This window comes from Acipenser ruthenus, chromosome 26, assembly GCF_902713425.1.
Source record: "Acipenser ruthenus chromosome 26, fAciRut3.2 maternal haplotype, whole genome shotgun sequence".
Lineage (NCBI taxonomy): Eukaryota > Metazoa > Chordata > Actinopteri > Acipenseriformes > Acipenseridae > Acipenser > Acipenser ruthenus.
The window spans coordinates 2932886-2958285 of NC_081214.1; the positions used below are offsets into that span (position 1 = coordinate 2932886).

Below are 25400 nucleotides of genomic sequence, written 5' to 3' on the forward strand. Positions count from 1 at the left end.
CATGGCAGCGTTGCTATAGCGGCGAGTTGGTGCAAAAGGGAGGGGGAGGAGAGAGAGAGAGAGAGAGAGAGAGAGAGCGAGCGAGGGGGTGGTGGGCTGGCAAAGTTCCCCGGATGGACTCGCGCCGCCATTTTTAGTCCAGTGTTACCGGTTGAGTGGGGACGCCGCTCGAGCTACTGCTGCTGCGCTTGAAACCGAGAGAGTCGCCCGCAAACGATCCGCTTCCATCCGCCCGCAGAACACCGCCAGCCCGGCTCGCAACACCATGGAAGAGCGAGAGGACTTAGTCTATCAGGCCAAACTGGCCGAGCAGGCGGAGAGATACGACGGTAAGAGCAGAAAAAAAAAAGAAAGGTGTTTGTTTTTTTATGTTTCGTACTGAATTTTCTCAGCCCTCTTCTCTGGTGGTGGGGGGGCCTGGAAGGAGAGAAATGATGGAGACGTTAAAGAGGGAGATGAGACAAAATGGCGGGCAAGAGGCGGCTGTTCTGTGGGGCAGACGGGCTGAGTGAAACGGGACAGGGAGTTTAAAAAAAAAAAAACGCGATGGCTTGAAATTCAGGACGGAGATTGGTAGTGTGAAAGTCCTTTCCCTCACCCCCCCACATAATCAAAATGGTCTGGAATAGTAAAGGAGGCGCTGTCTGAGACTGGAATAAAATCTAATAATTTAATAAAATGGCCGCCAGAAATAACAATGTGAAAAAATGATATAATGAGGGCCGGATAATAAGACACTGAAAAACATTTTTTTTTTGTAAAATAAATAAAAACCAGATTAGATTATCATTCATTCTGTAAATCAGACAAAAAAAATGGACGCCCATGGGGGAGGGGGAGCGTGTTTCAAATGGCGGATGAATAAAGGGAGGAGACCCGGTGACATTTTACAATATTGGATCGATTGGATCCGAATTGGTGGGGAATGGTGTATTTTGCTTCCGAGGAAAAATCAACAATGGTGCAAAATCATTTTTTACATGCTGTCAGTGGGGGGGTGGGGGGGGGATAATGGCGACTGCGATGAGATTTGTTTTTAAATACGTTAGATATTTTATCAACAACATAATGGTTATAAAAATGATTATACAAATCTTAACGAAAGTAGAACTAATGTATTTAATCGTGAATACAGGTGTCTAGACAGGTCTATATATGAACAGGTCTTGGCTGTATTTTGATACTGGGGGTGGGTGGTACAAAATGAATTACATTTGAACAGATTGCACTGTATGTATATGAATTGTGTGTTGTACTATTTAACGAAAGTGTTCATTAAATACCACGGCAGCAGGGCTAAACACGTTAATGTTTACGTTTCATTAAAATAGATATATTTACATCGAGGAACGTGTTGTATAGAATACATTTTAAACGATGAAGCTCTTATATAAAATAGAATTGTCTTTCAACCCATGCCAATGCTCCAGTGTGGGTGTGGTGGGGTCTATGGGAACAGCAATGCTGTTCATCAGTATAACTTGGAAAGAAAAAAAGTAATCTGTTATGCACACATTTTGAATTGTTAGTAGCCCTTTTCAATTTATTGTTAGTCGCCATTAAACACAATTTACTGTCTATTGAATTAAGGGGTGTGAGTTTAAGTTAAAATGGCGGTGGTTGACTCGCTGTAGTCCACTAACAACAAACTACAGTTTTGAAACGATAGTGAATCTTTTGTAGACGTCTAGCCAGTGTTCCAAACTCAGATGGGTGCATAAAGATTGTTCTGCAAAATGAACACGTTACATTATAACGAAGCATGTAGGATGCAGTTTGTGAAATGAATGTAGACAGGCTCCTCCCTAATCTAGCCCTGCCCAAAGATGTTTATCGCGATTAATTTAACTTCTCTCACATTTAAAGCCTTTTGCATCACCCCTTTTAAAATAAGTAAGTACATATGTCGAGTTTTTACTGCACAGCATGGGATTTGCTCAAATGATAGCTTCTATGAATGCATCAGACCGACTTTCTAGTTTTTACACAATGTCATTTATTAACTGAGGAACGCTGTAAACAGACATTTCAACTAAAGGCATTTAGCTGTCTTCCAGAACAGTCCAATTCCTTTAGGCAGGGGGTGCTGCAAAAACAATTAGGGGCAGAATGAAATCTTGAATGATCTTTGACGCCTCGAATCAAGAGGTTCTATGAAGATTTGTAATCCCTTTGTGCATTTCTGATCTGAAATGAATACCTGGCAGTCAAGATTTATGACTGGATTATGCTTTATCCAGTTGTACACAAAGTGGAGTGGGGAGGGAGCGATCAGGTGCAGAACTTGACCATGACCCCCAAAAATGACTTGCAGAGGGAGATGTATCCCATGTACAATTGTTTACTCAGTAAAACAATAAGCGTATCATATTTGATTTAATAAGGCATCTCCACTATAATGTTTATCAAATAATTGCATGCAGATTCAGATAACCTGTGATATGTTTAACCCAGGTAAGGTAACCAAATAATGCTGTCAAACAGGAATTATCATACAAGCCATGAACACATTACAATGCCAGATTGCACCGTGAACACTGACAAACATTATAACACACTGAAATGCCTTTTTTATTTCCCATTAAATAAACGGGTGAAATATTGATGTGAGCTAAACATTTTGTTTGCAAGTAATGGTCATTACATACCTGTGGATGTAAAATTACATTGCTCCCAGATTTTTAACCCAGGGTCAAAATCCTTATGTTTCAGGATTAACAAAACACAATGGCCATTTCCAGCACTGCACAGGTCAGTGTATGGCTGTCTCCTTCCATAGCTTAGACATTTCAGAATAGACATGGATGAGACCACATGGATTTCCTTACTCAATTCTTAACTTACCTCTTACGTTTTCAAAAGGTATCAAATAATGTTTTTTTGAAAAATGCAGTGCAGCTAATTTAATAAAACTAAAAGCTCAAAGACAACAATGTGTCTTTTTATAGACGTTTCATTTTCTAAATTGAAATATCACTTTTGTCAAAATGTGTGGCTACTAAACTTAATGGCGATTTTTAAATGTGCCGTGATTGTTACATTAAAGGGTAGTTGTAGTTGTTGCCATGGAGCTTTCTGTCCCTTCCCTCTAATCTTGTTTTACACAGCCCTGACAAGCATTTAGTGTGATGTAATAAACTGCATTCTTCCAGCAAGGCCCCCCCCCCCACGTATGCTTCAGATACATAAGCAACCAAGACAGCAAGTTTAAGCATAGCTCCATATATGCTTAAATAAATCCAACTTTACATCAGTGGTCTCCAAACCTGGTGCTGAAGAGCTACAGGGTTTTCTGGTTTTCATTTTAACAAGCTCATAGTTACTTAATTGAACCATTTATTGGCTTAATTAGTCAAGATAACATGAGTTCCAGGTCTTTAGCTAGCGATGACGTAAAGACGCTTCTAAAACCTGCTGGATTGGGGCTCTCCAGGAGCAGGGTTGGGGACCCCTGCTGTACATCCTGTCACAGTCAGTGCCTGCTAGTGATCAGCTGACATCTGAGACTCTTTCAGTGCATGTACACTTTGTGTGTCAATCACTTATATTGGACTGAAATCTACACTCCCTCATTGTAGAGACATTTTCTTGTGAAGAATCCACAATCCTGGTAATTGCTATAAGAAGCAAGGAATTTTTTTTAGTAGTGCAGTAGCTGAAAATATTTTTTGTTTTTCTGTCCAGACATGCTTTGAGCTTACTGTGGTTTTTGATAATCTATTTCTAGTGGAAGCAAGATTTCACTGCGTAACCCTGGACACTCTCTCGGCATGGAATTGTAATTGCTTTTATTGATTTTTTTTTTTTTTTTTTTTACCTTCAGAGGAGGTGCTGATTTGCATTAAAGATTTAAAGATACGTTGTGTCTTGACACGTTGTCTGGGAAACAAAGGACCTGTTTTTTGTCTTTTTATTTTTCCAATTTAAATTGGACGTCTTTAGCCTGTGAAAGCATTAAAGCAACTAGGGGATTTAACTCAATGTGCCATCTACTGTACTTACTTTTTTTTTTTGCCTATCTAAGAGATCATACTACAGTACTACAGCAGCTGAAGCCACCTGAAACCCAGGATGATGCCTTGGGTCGGTTAGCAGACTCGGTGGCTATTTGAGCTGAGCCTGAGCATCAACATTTTTATTATTTTTTTTTTTTTTTTAAAGCAAGAAGCACATTTTGGAGGAAGTTTCACTATAGAATAGTTTTTTTAAAAAAAAAAGGACGTTGACTCGGAATTGAGCAACATAACGCACTACACTGGTGACATCGCCAGCGGGGAGTCTACATTATTGAATAAGTTGCCAGCTGTAATTAAAACAATTACATTACCAAAGAGCTGCTGTTATGTTACTACAAATGTATGGCACAGAAATGATCACTAATGAACTAAAGTCGAGGGCTCATTTCCCAAAGTGGTCCGTAATCTGCGGTAACGCCCGCAGCGCAAGGGTGTTCTGGTGGTTTTATAAGGTAATGAAAATACTAAAACTGCTCTTTACTAGAGATTGGTTTTTTGACAGTAGGTGTTCAGGTTTCTCTCTTGATTTTAATATTATGGGTAACACTTAAACCCCCAGCATTCTTTTTATTGGCGACGTATCATTTCTCAAATCTCATCTGAAAGTTACCAACTTAATTGTTTTACAGTTTTTTGTGGTAGGTCTGACTGGTCCTTAGACAGACATGCAGGTATTTAATAAAAGGCTCAACTATGAATGGCATAGTTTGTGTGAAGCTTTTCATATTGTATTGGTATGCAGCGCAGGTTCACTGAGAACGCTCTGTTGGTGACCTGTATCCAGGAGCAGCAGCAGCTTGTTGCATTATGCATTAGTGAATCGGAGAGGAATCATGTTTATTTTTTGGACAGTTCAAACACAGTGTTGTGATTTTCCTTTAAATTGTTTTTTAAAGTAATATTTACAGTTTGTAAGAGACTTTATTGTGTAACAGTTCATAGTGGTCTGATTTATTGAGTTTGTCCCTAGATTTTAAACTAACTAATACATACTGTGTAATTAAACTCTACAGTGCATTTGCGAAGCTGTAACTCAAGTGGTTTAAACAATTAACCGCTGAAATGATTCATTCAGAGTTAAGATTCATCGGGTAGGCGGAGGTCTACACTTCATCTGAAAGTGATAAACAAATCACATGACTCATTTAAATTCTAACACCTTCTTTGCAGGGTTATTTAAACACCATGTTATTTTGGTGACGTAACATTAACCTCTGACCATATTGAGATTGAGGCTACTGAGCGAGCTTTAAACGGTGTGCAACCCCCTGGGATGCATATCCCTGAAAACAGGTATATCAAGGAGATGTTCTAATGGGCGCTGGAAAGGTCATGGAAAGGTTTTTCTATTTTTTAGTCCACAGAAGGAGCTGCTACCTAAGCCAGTATTGCCAGTTACAGTGCTCTGGTAATTGGTTTAACTTCAAAATATGATTATTATAAAAACTATGCAATGTTGCTAAAGTTAACATCCATAAACTGCCTGTGTTCTGAGTTCTCGCAAGTAAAAATATTTGTGCTTTTGTTTTTTTAAACAGAAATGGTGGAGTCCATGAAGAAGGTTGCCGGAATGGACGTTGAGTTAACGGTAGAGGAGAGGAACCTACTTTCTGTTGCATATAAAAATGTAATCGGTGCAAGGAGAGCGTCGTGGAGGATAATCAGCAGTATTGAACAGAAAGAAGAGAACAAGGGCGGGGAAGACAAATTAAAAATGATCCGTGAATACAGGCAAACGGTAAGACTGGAAATCCAGAGCATGAGGAATGACTTAGTAGAGATCAGAAGAAAAAGAGAAGGCGAAGGTGGGTGGGAGGAGCTCTGCTGTTAAAGTGAACGCTGCACTTCAGCTCTGTTGACATCATTTTAAAATTGTAATGCTAGGAACTAGGGAGGCCTTGTTTAATTGGTGATAGGCATCTAGAAGGTACAATATAATTATTTTTTGAAGACTGAGGCAGTACTTGTCAGAGCTTCTGTAGGATTGTAATTTCCCATTGATAGAGCCCTGTTTTTTTATATGTAAACATGTATTTTTATTTAAGGTTGAAAATGAACTGAAATCAATCTGCAACGACATTCTGGATGTACTGGACAAGCACCTCATTCCAGCCGCAAATACCGGAGAGTCCAAGGTTTTCTACTACAAAATGTATGTGAGCTGGGCTCTTTGGTGGGATGAAAGGCTTGCTTGAGAATTCCCACTGGGGAAGAGATGAGCATTTTTTGAGTATTGCACAGTGGTAGTTATTCTGTGTTTGGCAGATTAAGATGTTATATTTTCAAAATATTGCAACTGCTGCTCAACTTTTTTTGTAAAAGCATGTGTTGTCATATGCAACATAGGATTAAAGTGCTGTTTGATGACAACAGCATGTTGGCTGTTAACCCTACACAGTATTTAATGTAAATGGCCACTGATTGTGTGTTTTTTTTTCTAGGAAAGGAGATTATCACAGGTATCTGGCAGAATTCGCTACAGGGAACGACAGGAAGGAGGCTGCAGAAAACAGCTTGGTAGCTTACAAAGCTGCTAGTGATATTGCAATGACAGAACTTCCACCAACACACCCTATTCGCTTAGGTCTTGCTCTGAACTTCTCTGTATTCTACTATGAAATCCTCAATTCCCCTGACCGCGCATGCAGGTGAGTACTATGCAAGCAGAGGCAGAACTTCCAAGGTTTCAAGCTTCAGTCCAAACCGAAATCTTAAGTAAAATCACCTGTAAGTGGCTGAAGCAGTGGAAATATGTTTTTGTTTGTGTGGGCTAGGCTGTAGGTTGTGCTGTGTAACATATATGCCCTGCCCTGCCCCACCCAACCTCATCCTGGGGTTTAGTACTTTATTCCCTGTCATGTAAGCATTTATCTAAAACATTAGCATTTATATGGCAGGCTGTGATGTCCGGCAGTTGCATTGGCATTTTATTTTTAACTTGACTAAAACTGCATCGTCTGTTATGTCTCTAGATTCGTTGTCTGGGAAACAGAGTATTTACTCCAATTACATTTGTTTTATTCAATCTATTTCAGGTTGGCAAAGGCAGCATTTGACGATGCCATTGCAGAACTGGACACACTGAGTGAAGAAAGCTACAAGGACTCCACACTCATCATGCAGTTGTTACGTGATAACCTGACACTATGGACTTCAGATATGCAGGGAGATGGTAAGTGTGCTCCGCTTTCAAGGCAGGCATGTGGCACACAATAGCGTACTAAGCAGCCGCATTTTAACGGGTTCAGTAAAGGAAACTGCATCGCTAAATCTGATTTTCCCGCACATTGAAAATGCTGTCAGTTTAAAGCCCCAACCTTTTTCCTTGCATGTCAGCTTCCTAATGTGAGGAGGAAGGCTTAAGTTCTGCTATAGGTAAACTGGCTTTGTGACTGCTGACTGCTTCACACTGGCGTATGTGTGGCTGCTTTTATAAAGAGAGAAAATAGAATCATTTTTTTAGTGAGGAAACACACATGCCATCCTAACAATTTTTTGAAAGTTGTATTCCTGCATGTTAATATCACTGAGAATGAATTGATACATTTTACATACAAACGATGGCATGCTACTTTTGTCTCAACTAGCTCTCGATTTTACATCTGGACTGTTCTCCACCCAGATTATCCTTGGGTGAAGTAATCCTTGTAACCTTTTAGGTATCTTGACTGTATGAATGAGTTGCATAGAATACAACTTCATTTAAAATGCATATTAACTATTCCTTCCTCAATATGCATATCCCATAAACCCCCAGGCTGCTTCTGCCCACCACTTATAAAGCTTGGTGCTTTTTTTGCATCTTTGTCAATAGAAAAAAAACCTCTTAACCACACATTTACAATTTCTCTGCTCTAATGTCACAATCCTCTTTTTTTTATACCTGTGTTTTCCCTCCTTTTCTTTTTTTTGTATAGATTCCTAAAGGAAAAACTGTTCATTCTTATATAAACTATACTTTTGTAAGTCAATTTACTGGCTTAGTATTAATTTTGTCTGCACTAACCTCTAACTGCATCTTCATGCTGCTGTATCCTGGGATTGACCCGCAGTCTCTTTCAGGTGCTTTCATTGGACCACACTTGTGTTCAGCTGGTCATCCGTAGTCCATTGTCAGTATCTGCTCTTGTGAAATCTTGGGGTTACAGATGATTTTGGTTTGTTTGCCATGGCTTGCTACTCACAATAATTATTGCTCATGAGTGAAGGTTCAGATTTGTTTAAGTGCTTTGAACACAAACTGAAGTCTTCAGCTTTTGATTTATTTATTTATTTGTTATATATAAAGAATGTGAGCTTGTCTTATTGGCAGATGTCTTTAATAAAAAAGGGGGGTGTGGTTGTCTTATCTGGGCATGCTCACAACCAGCATTGTGATAGTTCATTGCTTTTTCACAATGGCAGCACACCCCCTCATTAGACTTGTTGATATGGCAAGAAGACACACCAGATTGCTGCATTTCAATTAAAAAATTGTGCATTTGCTTAACGTCGGAAAATGTGTTAAGAATTTTACTAACGACTGAAATTCTTTAACTGAAACTTGCACTGTATTGAATTACTTACAGCTTGGTGAACTATTTTTGAATACCAGTGCTCTATAAACGGCATTCCACTGAAAGCATGAACAGTTTGTTTCAAAATGAACTGTCCCAGACCATGTTGGTTTCTGCTATACATGTAAGTTGATAGCTGTGATTTAATGGTGTCAATATTGCTTTATCAACTCCTATGGGTTTAGTATGCATTTATATTGTTGACTATAGCTCATTATGTAACTAGTCAGCCAGATAATAACTGGAATTGAAGAAAATAAAGATGAGCCATGTTATACAGGACTACAGCAGTATGCATTCACAGGCTGAAGCTCTTTTGGAGCAGCTAAGTTTGGTTTGCACCCTGAAATCTTTCTGGTCCAAGGCAAGCGTACGGGCTCGGGGACACAATTCCATTGCTCTAGGAATGCATGTGTTTATCTTGCCCAGAGCAGTGGCAGAGTTTTTACCTCAGCAGGGTGTGGTTCAGCAGCTTTACACGATGGAAGTGGATTTTCTTGATCTCCTCTTGCGAATGGGAGTATTTATGCTGATTTTAACCTGTGGCGTGACTTCGACTCTCCTAACCTCTGAGTGTGAGCACAGCGTTTGGGGGATACAGCTCCTGTAAAGTTTCTTTCTCTTGATTTTGTTTCCAAGGTGAAGAACAGAACAAAGAAGCACTGCAGGATGTGGAAGATGAAACCCAGTGAGACGTCACGGCCAACGAGAGATCCACTTCTACTCCCCTTTTAAACTCCCTCCCCTCCACCGGTCCTTGAAGTCACACTGAGAGCCACCAAATTCGACTTTTACACTGGTTCTCAGAATTAGTTCTGTGCCCGGTTGGGCCCCTTAGGTTTTTTTTTTTTTCATTTTTTTTTTTTTTTAATATAATTTTACCCATTCAGAAGAAAAAAAAAAAAAAATCTTAAAAGGCAAAGCTGAAGAATCCCTGGATTTTTTTCCCTGGTACAAGCTGTCTTGATATTCTTAACGAAACTACCCTTTGGTTTGCTTCATTGTCTCTTTATTTTTTATTACTATTTTTCAGCGTTTCTCTCTTGCTGGATGTAGGTTCTCTTAAATTTAAAAAAGACGAAAGCGTTTATTACCAAAACATCTATTGTAATTGGATGTGGGAATCGTATTATTTCTGTGTTAGTGAAACCATCAATGGCAGATTAGTCAAGGGCTTGTGAGTTTTGAAAAGTGCCCTTTGTTGTTGCCTTCTGTTACAGTCTTTCAAAGGAAGTTGGCAGAATGTTAAATATCCATGTGGAGCAAAATACTTAAACTTTTACAACTTAGTGGTTATTGTAATGTTTTGTAGTGTTTTGGACTGTATTTTATGTGCTAAAATACTGTATGCTCACATTCTTGCTGATTTCAGAAGATGGCTGGTAGCAGTTTTAAAAATCCAAAGGTGTCCTGTTGCTTTGTTTCCTTTTTTTATTTTCCTCCTAAGAGCAGGTCTGCATCAACCATTAAAAGTCCTGCGTCTGTGTTAATTCAAATTGATTTTCTTTTTTTCTTCCTTCCCCCCCCCCCCCCTTTCTATTTCTCTCTTTCTCTTTCGTTCAGTATGTGTAACTTGAAGCTAATTTGTACTACTGGATATCTGACTGGAGCCACAGATACAGAATCTGTATTGTTCTTACTGAAACACAGCATGGAATTAACATTAAACTTAAAATAAAACAACCTAAATTAAACATTCATCTGTGTAGTTTTCATTTATTTCATTTTGCCAATTGTCTGATGTTTCATGTTTGGGGAAACTACTTAAAGCTACCAGAATAAAATCTTTCGATTTTAAAGAGACTGTTTGTGCCGTCAGTCTGTGAAGCCCCCAACCCTGCAGTGTACAAGTTCTGGATCAGTGTGAAGATGCAGCAGACCCCCTCCTGGCCGGAATCAATAAAGAATTCACATCCATCAGTGTTCTTCATAATTAGCTTCTGTTTATTGCGTTTCGTTGACAGAACAGCCACGCAATCAATATGTATTGCTGCAAGTGCTGCCTTCACCTGTTCACTTTTATTAGAGATTCAGCACTGAAGGTAGAAGGCTGCCTTAATTGTCCTCGAAACAACTGTAAAGCAAAAAGGAGTGTTCCTAGAAATGTAATTTGTGTGTCAAATGCCTTTGTATAGCCGGGTATCGTGTTTCTCGCGTGGATAATGGTGGTTTTGTTGTGGATTGCTGCAGGGTGAAGCTGCAGATGCTGCCGTTTTACTGTGCATGCATAATGTATAGGACCAGCCAGTGTATTTACACCACACTTAAAAGATGCTTATCGGGTATTTGTCAGCAGCTTGGTTTTGAATGGCATCTGCTTGTACTGTCAGTGTCTTTTTTTATGTCCTTTACCATTTCATGCAAGGACGTGGTGTTTGTAACTGCTCGAAATGAGAAAGCATCTTGAGCTTGAGGGATCTGCTGTGGTTTCACATAGTTCAGGGAATCAACATAGGGAACCATGAAGTCAGATTAACAAAGATTACTTTGCCTACACAAATCTACCATCTATCAAGGTTTTTGTGTCATCCACTGGCCAGGGATGTAACTGCAAATGGAGAATTCAGTCTTATAGCTAGGGCCCTACCAAATTCACGGTACATTTTTTGTAAATTATATGGTCATAACATTTTAAAAATTTTAAATTTCATGGTTTCAGCTACTTAAATCTTAAATTTCACAGTGGTATAACAAAGTATGAACATGTAAACATTTAAAGCCCTGAAGTTAACAAAAGCATGTGACTAACAAAGTAGAAATGATAAAAAAAAACAAAAAAAAAAACTGAAGATCGCTCAATGATTTTTTGTTTCTGTTATTGATACTTTAAAAAAAACAACTTGATTTTAAACGTCATTGTATGCAACAGTAACTCAAAAACTATTCTGAAATGGTGTTTTTCTTCATTCCCTGTCTCTGAGGTGTAAATACCTGTGTGTATTTAGACACAGCGCTCTCTGCATTCATAGAGTTTGTTGGAATTGACAGACGGCCGAGCTTGGGACGGGTCTGTAGCTGGACAATATATCCAGAGACTAAAAAATAAATGTGAAGTCCCTGAAATTCCTGACATTTAATTTATTTTTTTGTCCTGCATAGCACAATTGGAAATCAAATTAGAATGGACTAACACATTGGCTAGCAATCAAGTCATATTGTCTCATTACCAGTACCCGCAACTTAGACAGCACCAGTACTAATATATCCTAATATATCACATGACTGTAGCACTGTGTTCAAAATACTCTTATCTGGGAGGAGATAAAGATGTTTACAGTTTACTAGAAATTGTCAAGATGTTCTATGGGGAACAGCTTTTATATTTACATTTTTACCGGCTCATTTGCTGCCTGTTTACAAGTCTCATTTATTTGAGTTATGCCAGTTATGTGAGCCTATCTGAAAAGGAAAAGATCTCGAGTGCGTCTTGGAGTTACACAAACAGGATCCTCCAGACGCAGAGTGCTGCATCTAAACTGATGCCTTGTAGCGTGAAACTGAGGGCTGCCCATGGCTCCACTTGCAATCCAATCTGCAACTGGACATGGCACGAAACGCAAAGGTCGCCTGCTCCATGTATCTGTTTTTATAACATTGCTAGGGCCTCCCAATACAAATACAAGTTCATTTGCTGAACAGTATAAACCACTGAGGCAGAAATGTGCATGTGTGATCTCTGTACCAGCTGTGTGTCAAAGGAGGATGAAACACAATGCTTAATTTGATTTTGTAAACCTTGCTATCTGTGGGAGCTAATCTCGGTTTATTTAAGCAGGCGTGGCAACCTTATTCCCATACCCAATTAGCTCACAATGAGAAAAAGGCAATTGTGTAGCTCCTTCTGGATCTTTGTATTGAACTCTACAAATCAGCATCCGAATTTACAGTGAATGTGTTACAGCTGATTTTGAAAAGCTGGGGGAATGGCACGTCAGTGCTCATTAGTGTATTGGTTAATTGTACAGCACCAGATCCAAGCAGTCTTTCACTGATATCATTCACATGTGGCCACTGACGCTGTTTTCTACACCCGCAGGAAGGAGGAAGAGAGGAGTTCAGTGGGCAGGAGCTTCCATTTTTCTGTTTTTATTGCTTCTGATCATAGAGATCCACAAAAAGAGATGCTTCTTAATCAAAGTGTTAAGTGGGTCACGGAGGCATTCAGCTAGCCCAGCAGTTCGGTCCTGAAACACATGCAGCTGTGTATATAGAGCAAAGATGTCTGGGTAAGTATACTGTTTATATATATATATATATATATATATATAGGATGCTTGTCAGATCTTGGTAAGAAATATGTAGAAAAGTGTTTTTTTTGGAAGCATTTGTGTTGGATTTACTTACTGGTTCAGTAAAAGTTAACCCCTCCACTCCTGATCTTTGTTCCAACCCTGTTTTAAATGGTTTAATTGAACCGGTTAAACCTCCATGCAGACCTTGAAGTCGTTCATTATCACATGTCACCTGTTAAGCCTGGAGTGGCATTGCTCTCCCGGACTATGATTGGACACCCCTGATGTAGTTTCTCAAACTTGGATGACCCTCTTTTGAAAAACAATTTTGAATACAGAATAAAACTGAGGAAAAAGCAAATCACAGACAAGAAGGAAACTGCGCTGCGGGGAATGAAGATGTTTCAGTACTTTAAATACATGCTTTACAAAAGAAAAGCTTCCAGGATTTCCTAGGGACCCCCAGAGGCCCCCCCGAGCCCTTGACCTCGAGAGATCCTCTCACACAGTCGTGGCGACACTTCTTGAAGCCGTTGGGAGAGAGATCAGGGAGTTCTGGCTTGTGCTGCCGAAGCCTGTATCATGGGAAGCGCTCCCTTTGATTTAATGACATTTGGCATGTGCATCTGTTTAAGTGGTTCTGTTGAACACAGTGTGGATAGTGTCACTGTCCTGACACCTGCTTTCAGAGCTCCTGATGGCTTTGATTTTCATCCTCATTTCTTCTGCAAGGCTATTTTGTGCATGGCATGAATTTAGGTCACAACAGTCTCCTTTTTTATGATAGCAGGAGCTCTAATCAGGTATTTATAGCCGTGGCGAAGGATATGTATGTTGCTGTCATATGTAAATTTATAAAGATAGATAGATAGATATAAAAATAAAACAGCAATATCCAATAGGATACTCATCAATCACTAGAAATACTTCATGAAAAGTAATTTGATAAACTGATAATTCACTATATTAATAACTAGCTACAACTTTAGGGCTTCGCATTTCTTTTATACAAAAATATTCCTAAGGGTTCACATTTACATTTAAACATGTAATTAAGCTTTATTAAATGGTTTTTTCTTATGAAATTGCTGTGATTGTATGTATGCAGATACACGCTAATTAAAAAGGTGACAAAGTTTATACTGTACATAACATAATATTCTAACATTAGATCCTGTACTGTAATGTTAAATAAAGTATATTGTAAACACCTTGGCCCATAAAACGATTATAACATTAATTTAAAAAAAAAAATGTTATTCACTTATTAAACATATAAAAAATGTAGTTATTTTCAAAGTCTCTTTCCAGTCACATTTCCCCCGTTTGATTTTTAGCATCATTAGGCTCATGTCATTATCTGATTGCCACGGGGGATGGACAAGCAGCAGACGTTAATATACTGAATTTACTCCTCCCAGTTTGCTATGGGTAACTGTATTGAGTTGTACCTGGGCTCGCGGGAATTGAACCACACTCCTGATCATGCACGCTGTTCAATCAGACAGCTCTGTGATCCTTGAAACACGCAGGTATGGGGTGTGGCTGGTTTGCACTTCGTTGCTCACGGCACAACTGTGTATTTAAACAGAGCCTTTTTCACTGGAACCTGTTTCAGTACGGCACAGTGACGTCAGAGGTGACATTTACACCCTGAGGAGCTGCTGGCTACTGGCATTCTGCAGGCACGCCCCGATATCAAGTGGCAGTGGAAATGAGCGGTTTTGAGTATCCGTGTACTGTCTTACTGACCTGGGGAGCCGGGACAAACAGTTATCTACTGCGGCTGCAGACTATTTCAAATTAGCCTGCCTGTTAGGGTTACTCAATGTTCACCGGGACAGTTTGGGACAGTTTTGGCTCTTCAGCTCACATCGCAATGCATTCTGGGGCGTTTTACCTTTCGTTTGTTTCTTTTCGTTGAGAAGCAGGACCACACTTACAAGAATGCACTGGGGTGCGAGTTAAGAATCCTGGCCCAAACCGTCCCAGTGAACATGGAGTTCTGTACGGTCACACTACTTCCTGTGAGCGTTGGAAAACACATTTCAAATAAATGTTCAGCGGATGAGTGTTGGCACATCCTGTGGTCTACAGCATGCTGAGAAGGCTCTTCATGTTACCCTGGATATCGCAGCCTCTGAACCGGGACGTCAGGGAGCAGAAATCAGCCTCCTCAACACGATGGCGCTCTCCGTTCCCTGCGTCCTCAGTGTCTTCAGTTCTGGGGCAATAAAAAAGAAATGACACCCAAGACAAACTGAATCATCTTATCAGTTATCTTCTAGGAGTGTCCAGTAGACTAAATAATGTACTGAGAGAAATCTAAACAACAACAGCATTATTGTCTCAGGGATGGTGATAAGACTCCCGTTGCACAGCAGTTTGATCCATTCCTGGTTTTACAAGGAGTTTAATAAGATATGCAAGCTTGTCCCCCTATACACTGTAGCTCATATTAAAACCTGGAATGGGTGAAAGTGCTATGCAATAGGAGTCTTATTTCCATCCCTGGACTGTGATGTGACGGTCATTAACTGTGTTATAATGGCCACTCTACTCTGAACCTGATTGGCTGAGGCGATACAATTAAAAATGATTATTCTACAAAAAAAAAAAAAATAACTTTGTTCAGTGTGGCCTAGGGTGATCATGGGACTCCATGTACACTAGAAGAGCAGTGCATTCTGGTTCGTTTCACTTGTCTCTAAGAGAAGCAGGACTACACTTCCCAGAATGCATTACCATGCGAGTTAAAAAGCCTGAGCTGTCCCAGTGAACACGAAGTCACATGGTCTCCCTGGCAGGGCGTTGAGACTCACACGAAGGATGTGTAGAACAGGCGCTCAGAGAGGGCACACATGGCACCGAAGAGCTGCCGGTCGAACTGCGTCTCACTGACCGCCCGCACCAGCTCTGCCAGCTCCTGCACCTTCTCAGAGGTGATGTCATCAGTGTAGACGTCCTTCAGAGCGCGCTCCATCTCCTTAACAACCAGCAAGCACAAAGCAGGGTTTGGGGTGGGACGAGGTCCCACTCGCATGCTTTTGTTCTCCAATCTCCCCCTCCTTTCTCTCCTGCTTCCTCCTCCTCTTTGTCACAGAGCTAAATCCTCCCCTATTGAAATGGAAGCCCACTCGTCCCCCCCTCCTTTCTATACACGGCTCTGTAAGCCAGCTGTGCCTCTTTTACAGAGAGCTTCAGCTTCCATTGTTTCAATCTGCGAATCCTCTGCCCTGGTAGCATGCATGGCCCAGCCCCATTTTTAGTTTGATTTTTTCCCCCTGTGAAATTGGTCACACAAAAAGAGAGGAGGGTAAAGGCACATCATTGGCTGCTGGTTTCTAACCAGCATTCTTGACCAAAAAAAAATTGCCTTAGCAACCGTGTTGCTAGAGGCACGGTTCCATTCATGTGCTTTACAAAGGAGGAAAGGAGAGGGAAAGGAAGACTTCCTAGTTGTGTTGTCTGAAAGTAAAAGGCGAAATCTAGGGGGCTGAATCAATAGCTGACAAAGGAGACAGGCTGTTCTGAATCCTGGAGAATAGAGACTGCTGTTATTGTGTAGCTCCCTGCTTCTTAATGTTTCACTTCTGCGCTGACCACACCCACCTGATCAACAACAACCCTGTTTCTGAGAGATGTCCATAGGGCACAGGGAACCCAAATAATAAAGCAGAGTTTTAACCTAAGTTTCCAAATCTCGCACTTCAGGGCTGGATATAAGACTCAGATTGCATAGCAGATTCACCTGTTTCAGGTTTTCCAAGCTTGATTAGCCACAGTGTAGAGGTAACAAGCTTGGTAAACTCATGGTAAAACCAGGAGTGGATCAAACTGCTATGCAATGGGAGTCTTATTTCCATCCCTGCACTGTTGAGTGGGTGATAGTTACAGGAGATCGCATTTATAGTGGTGCACCGATAGTATTGTTCTGATTTTGCAGTCAGGGGTGAGCAGTGTGTGCTAGCGAACCTCCATCAGGGTTCTGCCTAGTTACCTTGAGTGAGAGGATCCCATCCCTGTCTCTGTCGAATTTGTCGAAAGACTTATTGTAGTAGTTTTGCCTCCTGGAGCACACGAAGCAGTATCTCCTCAGATACTCCAGGGCTGTGAGGTCTGAGGGGAGACACAGAGGAGACAGTACTGATTGGAACCCCAGTCGCCAGGGAAACAGCAGAACTGCGACATCATCCATCTGGCCATGCTTACCCAATCTCAGCTCTGAATTTCCTGTTTGAGGTAACCCATATTTCTGTGTGTCATTTTTCACAAAACTGCATGAAACTGCTGCAGTAGGAGGAGATCTGTTTTAAAACCCTGGGGGCTTCGCAGAATGATAGTGACCTTTGCAGCTGCGCAGGGTTAGAAATGACCTCGTTCTAACAGAAATCAAAAAACACAATTGTGCCTTTTGTTTTTCCCAAATGGTGATTTACAGGGAACACCTTTTAATATAAAATACTAATAAAATACATTTTGCTTTAGTTCAGCAATGAGCAGCTGGGAAACAAATGTAATCAACAAAGGCAGGTCCCCCTGAGATTACTGAATAACTGCCCCCGTACAGCACCCCGAGCGTCTGTGATCCCCTCAATACGCTCTGCGGTCTGTTTAGAGGAGGTGTGCTTCATACACAGTGCAGCACAGTGGTGCCACTGTAATGTGATCCTGCCTGGATTAGTGACCTAAAAGCACAGACATCACTATCTCTATGAACATGCTTGCTCTGTGAGGGAACTATTCTACAGTTAGGCAAGCAAACATTATCCTGGCATCATATTATCTCTAGAGATTCTGAATTGCATTGTAGTTTCCCATGCAGAAGTGAGACATTAGGAACTTGGTGGATGGTTGTATCTCAAAGTTACAAATTAAAGCAAGATAGAAAAAAACACACAGTAGTTTCCACGGCTACTTACTTTCCAGCTCCTTCATGTCCATGGGCAGCACAAAGCGACAGATCTTACGGGACAGTCCCATCCTCACTGTGATCTGTTGACCTTTCGTCCTCTGGGAGTGAGAGAAAGGACCCAGAGCTCAGAGGGTGTAAGACACGAATATGACCCGACTGTAGCTAATGTACTTGAACTACCCTACTGCTCCATACTGGGTCTCCCCCAACTGGGCCAACACTGTGGAGGTTCAGTGCTGAAACTCCCAAGCTCATCAGGCTTATTGTAAAGACTTAGCGGCAACGCTACTCAAATAAAGAAACGTTTGTTCTTAAACAAGCTACTTCTAAAATGTTATAGCTAACTCGAAATCTCTAACTGTTTAAGAGCTGAACACAATTAAAAAGGTCTAATTAAGCACATGATCATTTCAATGAAGGGTCTGGTTCAGTGACAGAGCTCAGTTGGAATGGAAACCAGCAGACACAAGGGGGTCCCCAGGACCGGGGTTGGGAACCACTGCTCTAAAGGACTCACACTGGCCTGGTACTCTGCGAGTTCGGCTCTCACACTGCCGATCCCTTCCTCCACGGGGCTCCTCTGGTGCTTTACCAGCAGCTCCTCCAGCGCCACCTGCAGGAAGCAATCATGTTACACTGAAGTCATTTAGATTTTGCCAGGTTATTGATGAGCCCCTGATTAGTCAGCTCTGCTTATTGAAATCGATATTAAAAAGGGGTTTGACTGTAGATCGCACAGATTAACAAACTACGAAGAGGTGCAGGCAGCCGACAGCAAGCAAAGCTGTGTAAATCCCAGATTGCTGAAGCAGGAACTCCGTTATTGAGCACGCATGAGAACAGAACAAGCCGTGAGAATGCTGGCACATTTAAAAGATTCTATCACTCCTTTAATTGAGCACAACTCTGATGGCTCCTGATGCCTGCAGCCCCCTGCTGGCCGGACTGTGAATCTCCTGAGCGTCTCACATGGGAATTGTAGACGAGTGGGCTGACAGGCTGCGGCTCGCTCTCCTTTTTCTCCTTCTTCTCTTTCTTCTTTTTCCTGCTCCCCTTCGCTGATTTGCGGCTGCTGCAGTTTGCAAGACACAGAAGTTATTTATACAAGACAGCGGCGGATGTGGGTCAGCCCATCTGGGAGCAAGTGTAAATGTTAAATTATTGCAGAATCCATTTTTCTACCAAATCCTTTACTGTAGTAGAAGTTAAGAGTGCGCTTGCTCTGTGATTTTGTAGTTATGCTTGTGCTAGATATTTGCTATGATTTATCATGTTGATGGGATGGAAATGAGACTCTCATTGCTTAGCGATTTGATCCAGTCCTGGTTTTACTAGGAGTTTAATAAGACACACCTGAGCTTGTTACATACACACTGTGGCTAATCAAGCTTGGAAAACCTGCAACGGGTGAAACTGCTATGCTCTAGGAGTCTTATTTCCATCCCTGATTTTGCTGAAGCTAGTCTGTGCTTTACCGTGCTTTCGCTATGATTAAACACTCGGCTATGCTTTGACCACAGTATAAACTGCAGTAAACACTCGGCTATGCTTTGACCACAGTATAAACTGCAGTAAACACTTGGCTATGCTTTGACCACAGTATAAACTGCAGTAAATGTAACCGGCATTAAGGTGCTGCATTTGCCTCATCAATGGGAGAATTCCTTACCTTTTGTTGCCTGGTCTGCCGATTTCCTTTTTCACCATGGTCCAGTTCTGCATGCAAATTAGTTTTCAATGTCCCGTGCTGGCCTTGCTGCATTTACAACTTCCGTCCACCTGCTGTCACTGTGCTCTATGCAAAATTCCATTAGAAGCAAACACAAATAAAGAAATGCTAACTGATATAATATGTAATGTCTATGTGCGTGTTTGTATATCATTTGATTGCTTTTGTTTTATTTGTACATTCCTACACTACAGAAAATGACGACAGTAGCCCAGCCTAACATACCTAATGAGGAAGGCATAATTACTATCAGATTAATAGAGATGTATTTATTTCTTATAATCAGTGTTGTACTTGTATTTTACAATGGGGGCCACAGACGCTTTAAATATAAATGCATGCTTTAGCTACTGTAATAAACCAACTCCAATTAGTATGACGTTGTTATAGTATAGAGAAATACCGCAACACGTATCTTTATGACTTGCTTACCACTGTAAAAACCAGGCTTCTTATACCCCAAGTCAAAACCACTACTATAGTTTGTACTTCAACACACACACAAGGTTTTGTTTCGTTTGAAATGAATCGCATGTAACCGTACACCTATAGGAATACACGGCGTCCCTTAGTTAATAACACACATTGCGGTTCCCTTATGCATGCGGCTGTCTTACCCTTCCTCTTGAGATGCGTCTTCATTTAGCACGACTAGACCCTTATGTCTGTGTACAGGTACAGCATCACCAGCGTATGTTGTCCCGTCCTTAGCAATGCAAATACACACCGCGTCGATACCCCAGAAGAGAGCGAGTAAATAGTTACAGCGGTGTTGTCTAACGTGGTTGCCCGGAGCCGTGCGGTTTACAGGGGGGGGGGGGGGGGGGGGGGTGGGGGGGGTGCAGCTCCAATCGTGAACGGGCAGGGACGCCGTTTTGGTAGCTTTCGGTTTCAGTCGGTATATGTCTACTTGTATACTGTATAGTGCAGTCGAGTGTATTTGTATATGTGCTGTTAAATCACGTTTCTGCTTTTTCTATATATGGGCTTTGTGACTGTTGCCTAATCACAGGTTACCAAGCGATCCCTTTTGCGATTATTACTGGGGCAACGCGTATCCACCTTACTGTAGATAACGAACACGTGACACCGACAGGACAAATTATTAATTTCTTAGCAGACGCCCTTATCCAGGGCGACTTACAATTGTTACAAGATATCACATTATTTTTACATACAATTACCCATTTATACAGTTGGGTTTTTACTGGAGCAATCTAGGTAAAGTACCTTGCTCAAGGGTACAGCAGCAGTGTCCCCTACCAGGGATTGAACCCACGACCCTCCGGTCAAGAGTCCAGAGCCCTAACCACTACTCGAAATCATTTTGCGCCCTCGTTCTCATTTTGCCCCAGTTGAAAATCATGCTGAAAGTGTCAAAACGTTCTAAACGATCATCAATGCGCCGTCTCCATTTGCAGTAATCACGCGAGAGGTATGTGACTAAGGGGTTCGGCTGGGCTGTACTGAGCTCACCATGAGAGGTCATTTAATAACGCAGCGACCAAACAAAAGAAAAGAGAGGGCAGGAATTGCTTTTTTACAAAGTCATTTACATTTGAAAACAAGCCACAACAGCAAGAACTGGTTTTTGAAGAGAAAAAACAAACACTTTTGAATAAAGTGGAATAAAGACTAGCATGCATTCATAAACGACGCTTCCTTCGTTTGAATTCATTACGGACCAAGATTAATACCATCAACAACGTTACAGAGACAGTGCCTGGTGAACTAAGTGGCCGATTGCATGTATAGTTTTTAAACCTTTTAATACGTTTCAGAAAGCAAAGCTCCAGAAAGGAAGCCAAGTCTTCTATGCCTGAGTGAGCCCACAGTCTGGAAACAGAGAGGTCTACATTGTGCTGCTCTGCATCCAACTGAACAGCAGGAGCCGGCCAAGAGGGACTGTGCCTTAAAATCCCTCCACGCTCTCAATAACACTCCCTCGGGCGAGAGGCTGTTTGTGCTCTCTACCCCCTCCTCCGTGTGGTATATTGCACTGACAGTATGTTCCAGGCTGCGGGAGGATAGTGCTAAATAAATGCCACCTTGAGGAGCTCTGATGCTGGCATGCAGCCCTCAGACTGTAAGGATGTCTTTTCTCGTCATGTGTTGCAGGCAGGTGGCACAGATTCAGAGCTGCAAAGGGATTGGTCAGAGTTAAACCCAGCAGGGCTATTTATAAGCGTGGCTGTGACATGACAGCATACTCCCGGATCGCAGTTCCCGTCTGAAGCGACTCAGACAGCTACCAGTGCAGTACAGTGGTAACGGAGATGGGGAGGAGCAGGGCTGGAGGTAATGCTTCCAGACATGTCCTAATTAGTTACCTGCAAAGTAATATGCCAACACCTGGATTGGCTCAAACGTCTGTGCAATGTGAGTCTTCTTCACAATGCAGCGAGACTTGATACACACACAGTGTTACTGAGATGCCTGAACCAGAGAGCTAGCTTTGCAGTTACAGACCCAAGGTGCGTGACGGAGCCGGTTTTAAGAGATGTTAAGAGAAAAAAGGCTGGTAAGCAGTGTTAAATGTAAATGCTCCAAATGCTACCCTAAACTACATCTCCCATAGTGCTTTGCTGTTGCGCATCCATTTTCTGCTGCCGCCAGGAACACTGCAACCAGCCCCTTTGCTTCCTATGAAAGAGAGACCCAGCTCCAGGCCTAAGCTTGCACACCGTTCCTCCAGCATGCCAGGACCTGCAGCTGCTATTTGCAATAAAAAAAAACAACTGAACACCATTAAATCTGGAAGCAGTTTTACTTTATTTTTATTGAAATGGGAGGGCAGTGCTCAGACAAATAAACCTCAAAAAGAAAAGGCTTGCCAAGGCTAAGATTTAAACCTGCACCTCTCTGAACAATAGCACAGCCACGAGCGCCTCGGGTTTGAAAGTTTTAGGAAATGGGTTCTTTGTGCTAGGTGTGGATACAGGACTGGTTTGCATGCTCCTCCACAAGCCTTTGGCATTAGGGGCAGCGTAGCGGGGAGTCAGAATGAATTTGCATTAAAAAAAAAAGAAATTCAAAAACTTTAAAAAACAGAGTTTGTTCGTCATCAAATGCTTAATTATTATTGCACACATTACAAAGGCTATATCCATGATAACATATGTATTTACAGATCAGAATTCATTTCTCTATGGCTTTTCAATCACTTTATTATACCCCTCCCCCTGTTCATAAAGCATTATTACTCACTCCATTTACAAAAAAAAAAAAAAAAAAAAAAATTTACTCTTCCAAAAGTTGTCTTTAAAATTTGTTTAACTTGTGTAATAACTAAAAGTATTGAAAATAAAATAAAAGGCTAAATGTCTTCTCTTTTAAAAGATGCAGAGAATTGCATCTTCAGTACAGGCATAGCAGCACTGCATTCAGCGCAGGCAAGCGTCCAAGAGGATTGGCATATCAATCTGATGCTGCATTGGGCCGTGCAGAAACTTGGCATTTGAAATGACCCAGACTGCATGCTGTTAAACCACAGAGAAAAAAGGGTTTATTTCAGAAGACGTGCTTGAATGCTTTAACTTTGATCCTGTGACAGTATATTTAAATTGAAATACAGTAGCGATAATGTTTTAGGCTTAGTTTTGACTTCTTGGGACTGGTCAAGCGCGTTGAAACACACAGGATGATTTCAGCACCTTGGGGGCTAACACCAACCTCACAGGGCTCTGCTGCTGCAGGCGCAGTATGCTAAACGGCTCTGAACTGCGTTCAATTGGATTTGTGTGGAAGTAACCGAGTGGAAACCAGTGCATGGAAGTATATGGCTACAGGCATGTATTGAAGTCTAGGCAAGGCACATGTATACAAACACACTTACATACAATTTACAGGTTGTGGCTAGAATTTGACAACAGTGAATGATAATGCAGCCACAATGCACTGTAGCCCAGTGTGCTTTGGAGCTGATCTGATAAACTTCGATCCTCGCCAGGATAAACCACAGACGGGTTGTTTTTTTTTTTTTTTTTGCTATTCTACTGTACCTGGGATTCAGAGCGGGGATCAATTCCAATTCGTACTTGACTGCAATTACAAGGTCATTGTAGCTGAACCCAGGCACGCCTGCAGAACAGCGATTGCGCACGGATTTGTCCCATGATCATTATTCTTGTGTTTTTTAAACCACTTTTAGTGACCCCATTTGTTTGAAAAATAAAAAATAAGCATAGTAAAACAGCATTGTAATTGGTGGCTTATGCTGGCGAGGCACAGGGTTATCACAAGCACTTCAAGTGACAACGTCCTTCACAAGTTAAATGGAGGTTAGTAGGCTACCAAAGGTGCGTAACTAAGCCTCTATGTTTGTGTTAAAGTTAGATGACATTTTGATTAAGTACACTATAATATACTGCGTCAAAAGGGTACACACACTGCAGTATACAGCCAGACACGGCTCAGTCTAAAAGCATTGACTACTGAAACTGACAAGCAAGCACTGAATGCCAAACTGGTCAAGTGATTGCATAAAAAGTAAAATAATAATAATAATAATAATAATGATAATAATAATAATAATAATAATAATAATAATATGGTTACGCACTTTTAGAATGCTACCCTCAAAATATGAAACTGCAACCACTGATTAATTTATACCAAATGAATTACTACCAAAAAGGCTGGTGCTGACAGGAAACGGTGCGAGAAGTTAGATTGAGATCCGGTATATTCATCTGAAGGTATGGACCTCTGCAGGAGGTGGAGCTTTTCTTCAGTTTTTAAACCACATGGGCAGAGTTCTCCTTTTAATTTTTAAACAAACAGTCCTTGGTTGGGTCTCGGACAGGTTTGAGAATCCTGAGGGATGAGATTACGCAGAGACGCTTTCGAAACGCGCTCGCTGCAACTGAATGGAGTTTGAGGTTCCAGGGAATGACAGAGAGCAAGCTGGGTAATCCTTCAGCGAGAGCTCACCCAATCCCAAGCGCTGCTGGGTGTTGAAATGGGTCAGCGTGGACAGCTTGGGGGCTCCTAGTTTCTGTCCAGCCCGTCTGACTCCCCTGTCCTTGCGGTCCCGTCCAAATCGTTTGTCGTTCTCACTCCTGACTGGTTGCATCAACTTTCCTGCCAAAGTTAAAGCCATCAATTCACCTTCACAAAAATCAAATAGAAAATTCCCCTGATTTAATCAAAACACTACCGATCATGTTCCCAAGGGCATCACTGCTTGCTTTGCAGCTTCTTGCCTTTTCCTGAAGGATTCTTGCTCTGAATATGTATTTTTTTTTAACAACGTATCCATTTTCTTCCTCTTTCTTTTTTTTTTAGCTTGACTTGTCAGACTTGCATTGCAGCAAAGTAGCGCGAGGCTCAAGCTAGAATCACTGTGCGTTCTGGATTTGAAAAAAAATAATAATTAAAACCAAAATATATATATAGCTATCTTTTTTTCTTCAGGTTTTTGGAAGCACAGGCCTTTGGTGTCGGGAAGAAATGAAGAGATTTGATTGGATAAGGCGAATAATCACTGGCAGAATTGGCCAATGAAAACCGGTGTTTGCTTTGTCTGCTGTAATCTGATTAGTGGCTGGTAGAAATCCATATATATATTTTTTACATTTTCTTTTTTTATATATATATATATATATATATAGCCTCTTTTTAAATGGATCATCATCATCTTGAATTGAGACGAGGGGCAATCTATAAAAAAAAGAGAGAAAAATCATGAATACATTGCTGCCTAAAACCAGGACTATTGCTTACTTAGAACAAAAAAAAAATACCTTGAAAAATTATAATTCAGATGTCATTGAGAATGCTTTTATTTTGTGTGCTGTTATAAAAATGGGAGAAAGTAGCCCATTAACCTATAATCTATCTATAATCTACTGCACCAGCAGACGACAGTACAAGCAAACTATGTTGCTGAAGGCACTGCCAGGACTTCAGCACCTGAAAAGACTGACCGGCAGTCTCCGGTAAAGCGACGGT

General features: G+C 41.2%; 3 protein-coding genes across 6 annotated transcripts in view; 1 reads left to right on the forward strand and 2 right to left on the reverse strand.

The window, feature by feature from the left end:
• The first annotated feature begins 84 nt into the window (after positions 1 to 84).
• LOC117430706 (14-3-3 protein epsilon) lies at positions 85 to 10270 on the forward strand. Of its 2 annotated transcripts, XM_034051077.3 has the most exons (7): positions 85 to 329; positions 5555 to 5754; positions 6062 to 6168; positions 6458 to 6664; positions 7052 to 7188; positions 7934 to 7978; positions 9212 to 10270. In XM_034051077.3, the coding sequence occupies exons 1-6, from the start codon at positions 266 to 268 to the stop codon at positions 7939 to 7941; spliced, it is 723 nt and encodes a 240-aa protein (XP_033906968.1). In that variant the 5' UTR covers positions 85 to 265; the 3' UTR covers positions 7942 to 7978; positions 9212 to 10270. The 2 variants fall into 2 exon arrangements, with proteins under 2 accessions (XP_033906968.1, XP_033906967.1); XM_034051076.3 differs by lacking the exon at positions 7934 to 7978 and having other exon boundaries at positions 87 to 329.
• Positions 10271 to 13839: 3569 nt separating this feature from the next.
• Positions 13840 to 20201, reverse strand: LOC131701756 (uncharacterized). 2 transcript variants are annotated; one of them, XM_059001565.1, is made up of 8 exons: positions 20066 to 20201; positions 19389 to 19514; positions 18689 to 18791; positions 18237 to 18332; positions 17727 to 17817; positions 16805 to 16923; positions 15627 to 15790; positions 13840 to 15028 (listed from the first exon to the last, which is right to left on the reverse strand). In XM_059001565.1, exons 2-8 carry the CDS (start codon positions 19439 to 19441, stop codon positions 14896 to 14898), a joined length of 759 nt encoding a protein of 252 aa, XP_058857548.1. In that variant the 5' UTR covers positions 19442 to 19514; positions 20066 to 20201; the 3' UTR covers positions 13840 to 14895. The 2 variants fall into 2 exon arrangements, with proteins under 2 accessions (XP_058857548.1, XP_058857549.1); XM_059001566.1 differs by lacking the exon at positions 20066 to 20201 and having other exon boundaries at positions 19389 to 20052.
• A 2000-nt stretch (positions 20202 to 22201) lies between these two features.
• The window catches only part of LOC131696582 (unconventional myosin-Ic-like), a 47995-nt gene continuing 44796 nt past the window's right edge, over positions 22202 to 25400 (reverse strand). For both annotated transcript variants that reach the window (XM_059001672.1, XM_059001671.1), the window contains exon 32: positions 22202 to 25109. In XM_059001672.1, the coding sequence (XP_058857655.1) occupies positions 25083 to 25109 (27 nt within the window). In that variant the 3' untranslated portion in view covers positions 22202 to 25082. The remainder of the gene's footprint in view (positions 25110 to 25400) is intronic.

What these genes read in the sequence shown, in the direction of transcription:
- LOC117430706 (XM_034051076.3), top strand. Translation starts at nt 266, where the DNA reads ATGGAAGAGCGAGAGGACTTAGTCTATCAGGCCAAACTGGCCGAGCAG. An exon ending in TCCGTGAATACAGGCAAACG is followed by an intron (nt 5,755 to 6,061) that starts GTAAGACTGGAA and finishes TTTTTATTTAAG; the next exon opens with GTTGAAAATGAACTGAAATC. An exon ending in AAGGTTTTCTACTACAAAAT is followed by an intron (nt 6,169 to 6,457) that starts GTATGTGAGCTG and finishes TTTTTTTTCTAG; the next exon opens with GAAAGGAGATTATCACAGGT.
- LOC131701756 (XM_059001565.1), bottom strand. Translation starts at nt 19,441, where the DNA reads ATGCAGAACTGGACCATGGTGAAAAAGGAAATCGGCAGACCAGGCAAC. An exon ending in GGCAGACCAGGCAACAAAAG is followed by an intron (nt 18,792 to 19,388) that starts GTAAGGAATTCT and finishes TGCAAACTGCAG; the next exon opens with CAGCCGCAAATCAGCGAAGG. An exon ending in GGACATGAAGGAGCTGGAAA is followed by an intron (nt 16,924 to 17,726) that starts GTAAGTAGCCGT and finishes GTCTCCCCTCAG; the next exon opens with ACCTCACAGCCCTGGAGTAT.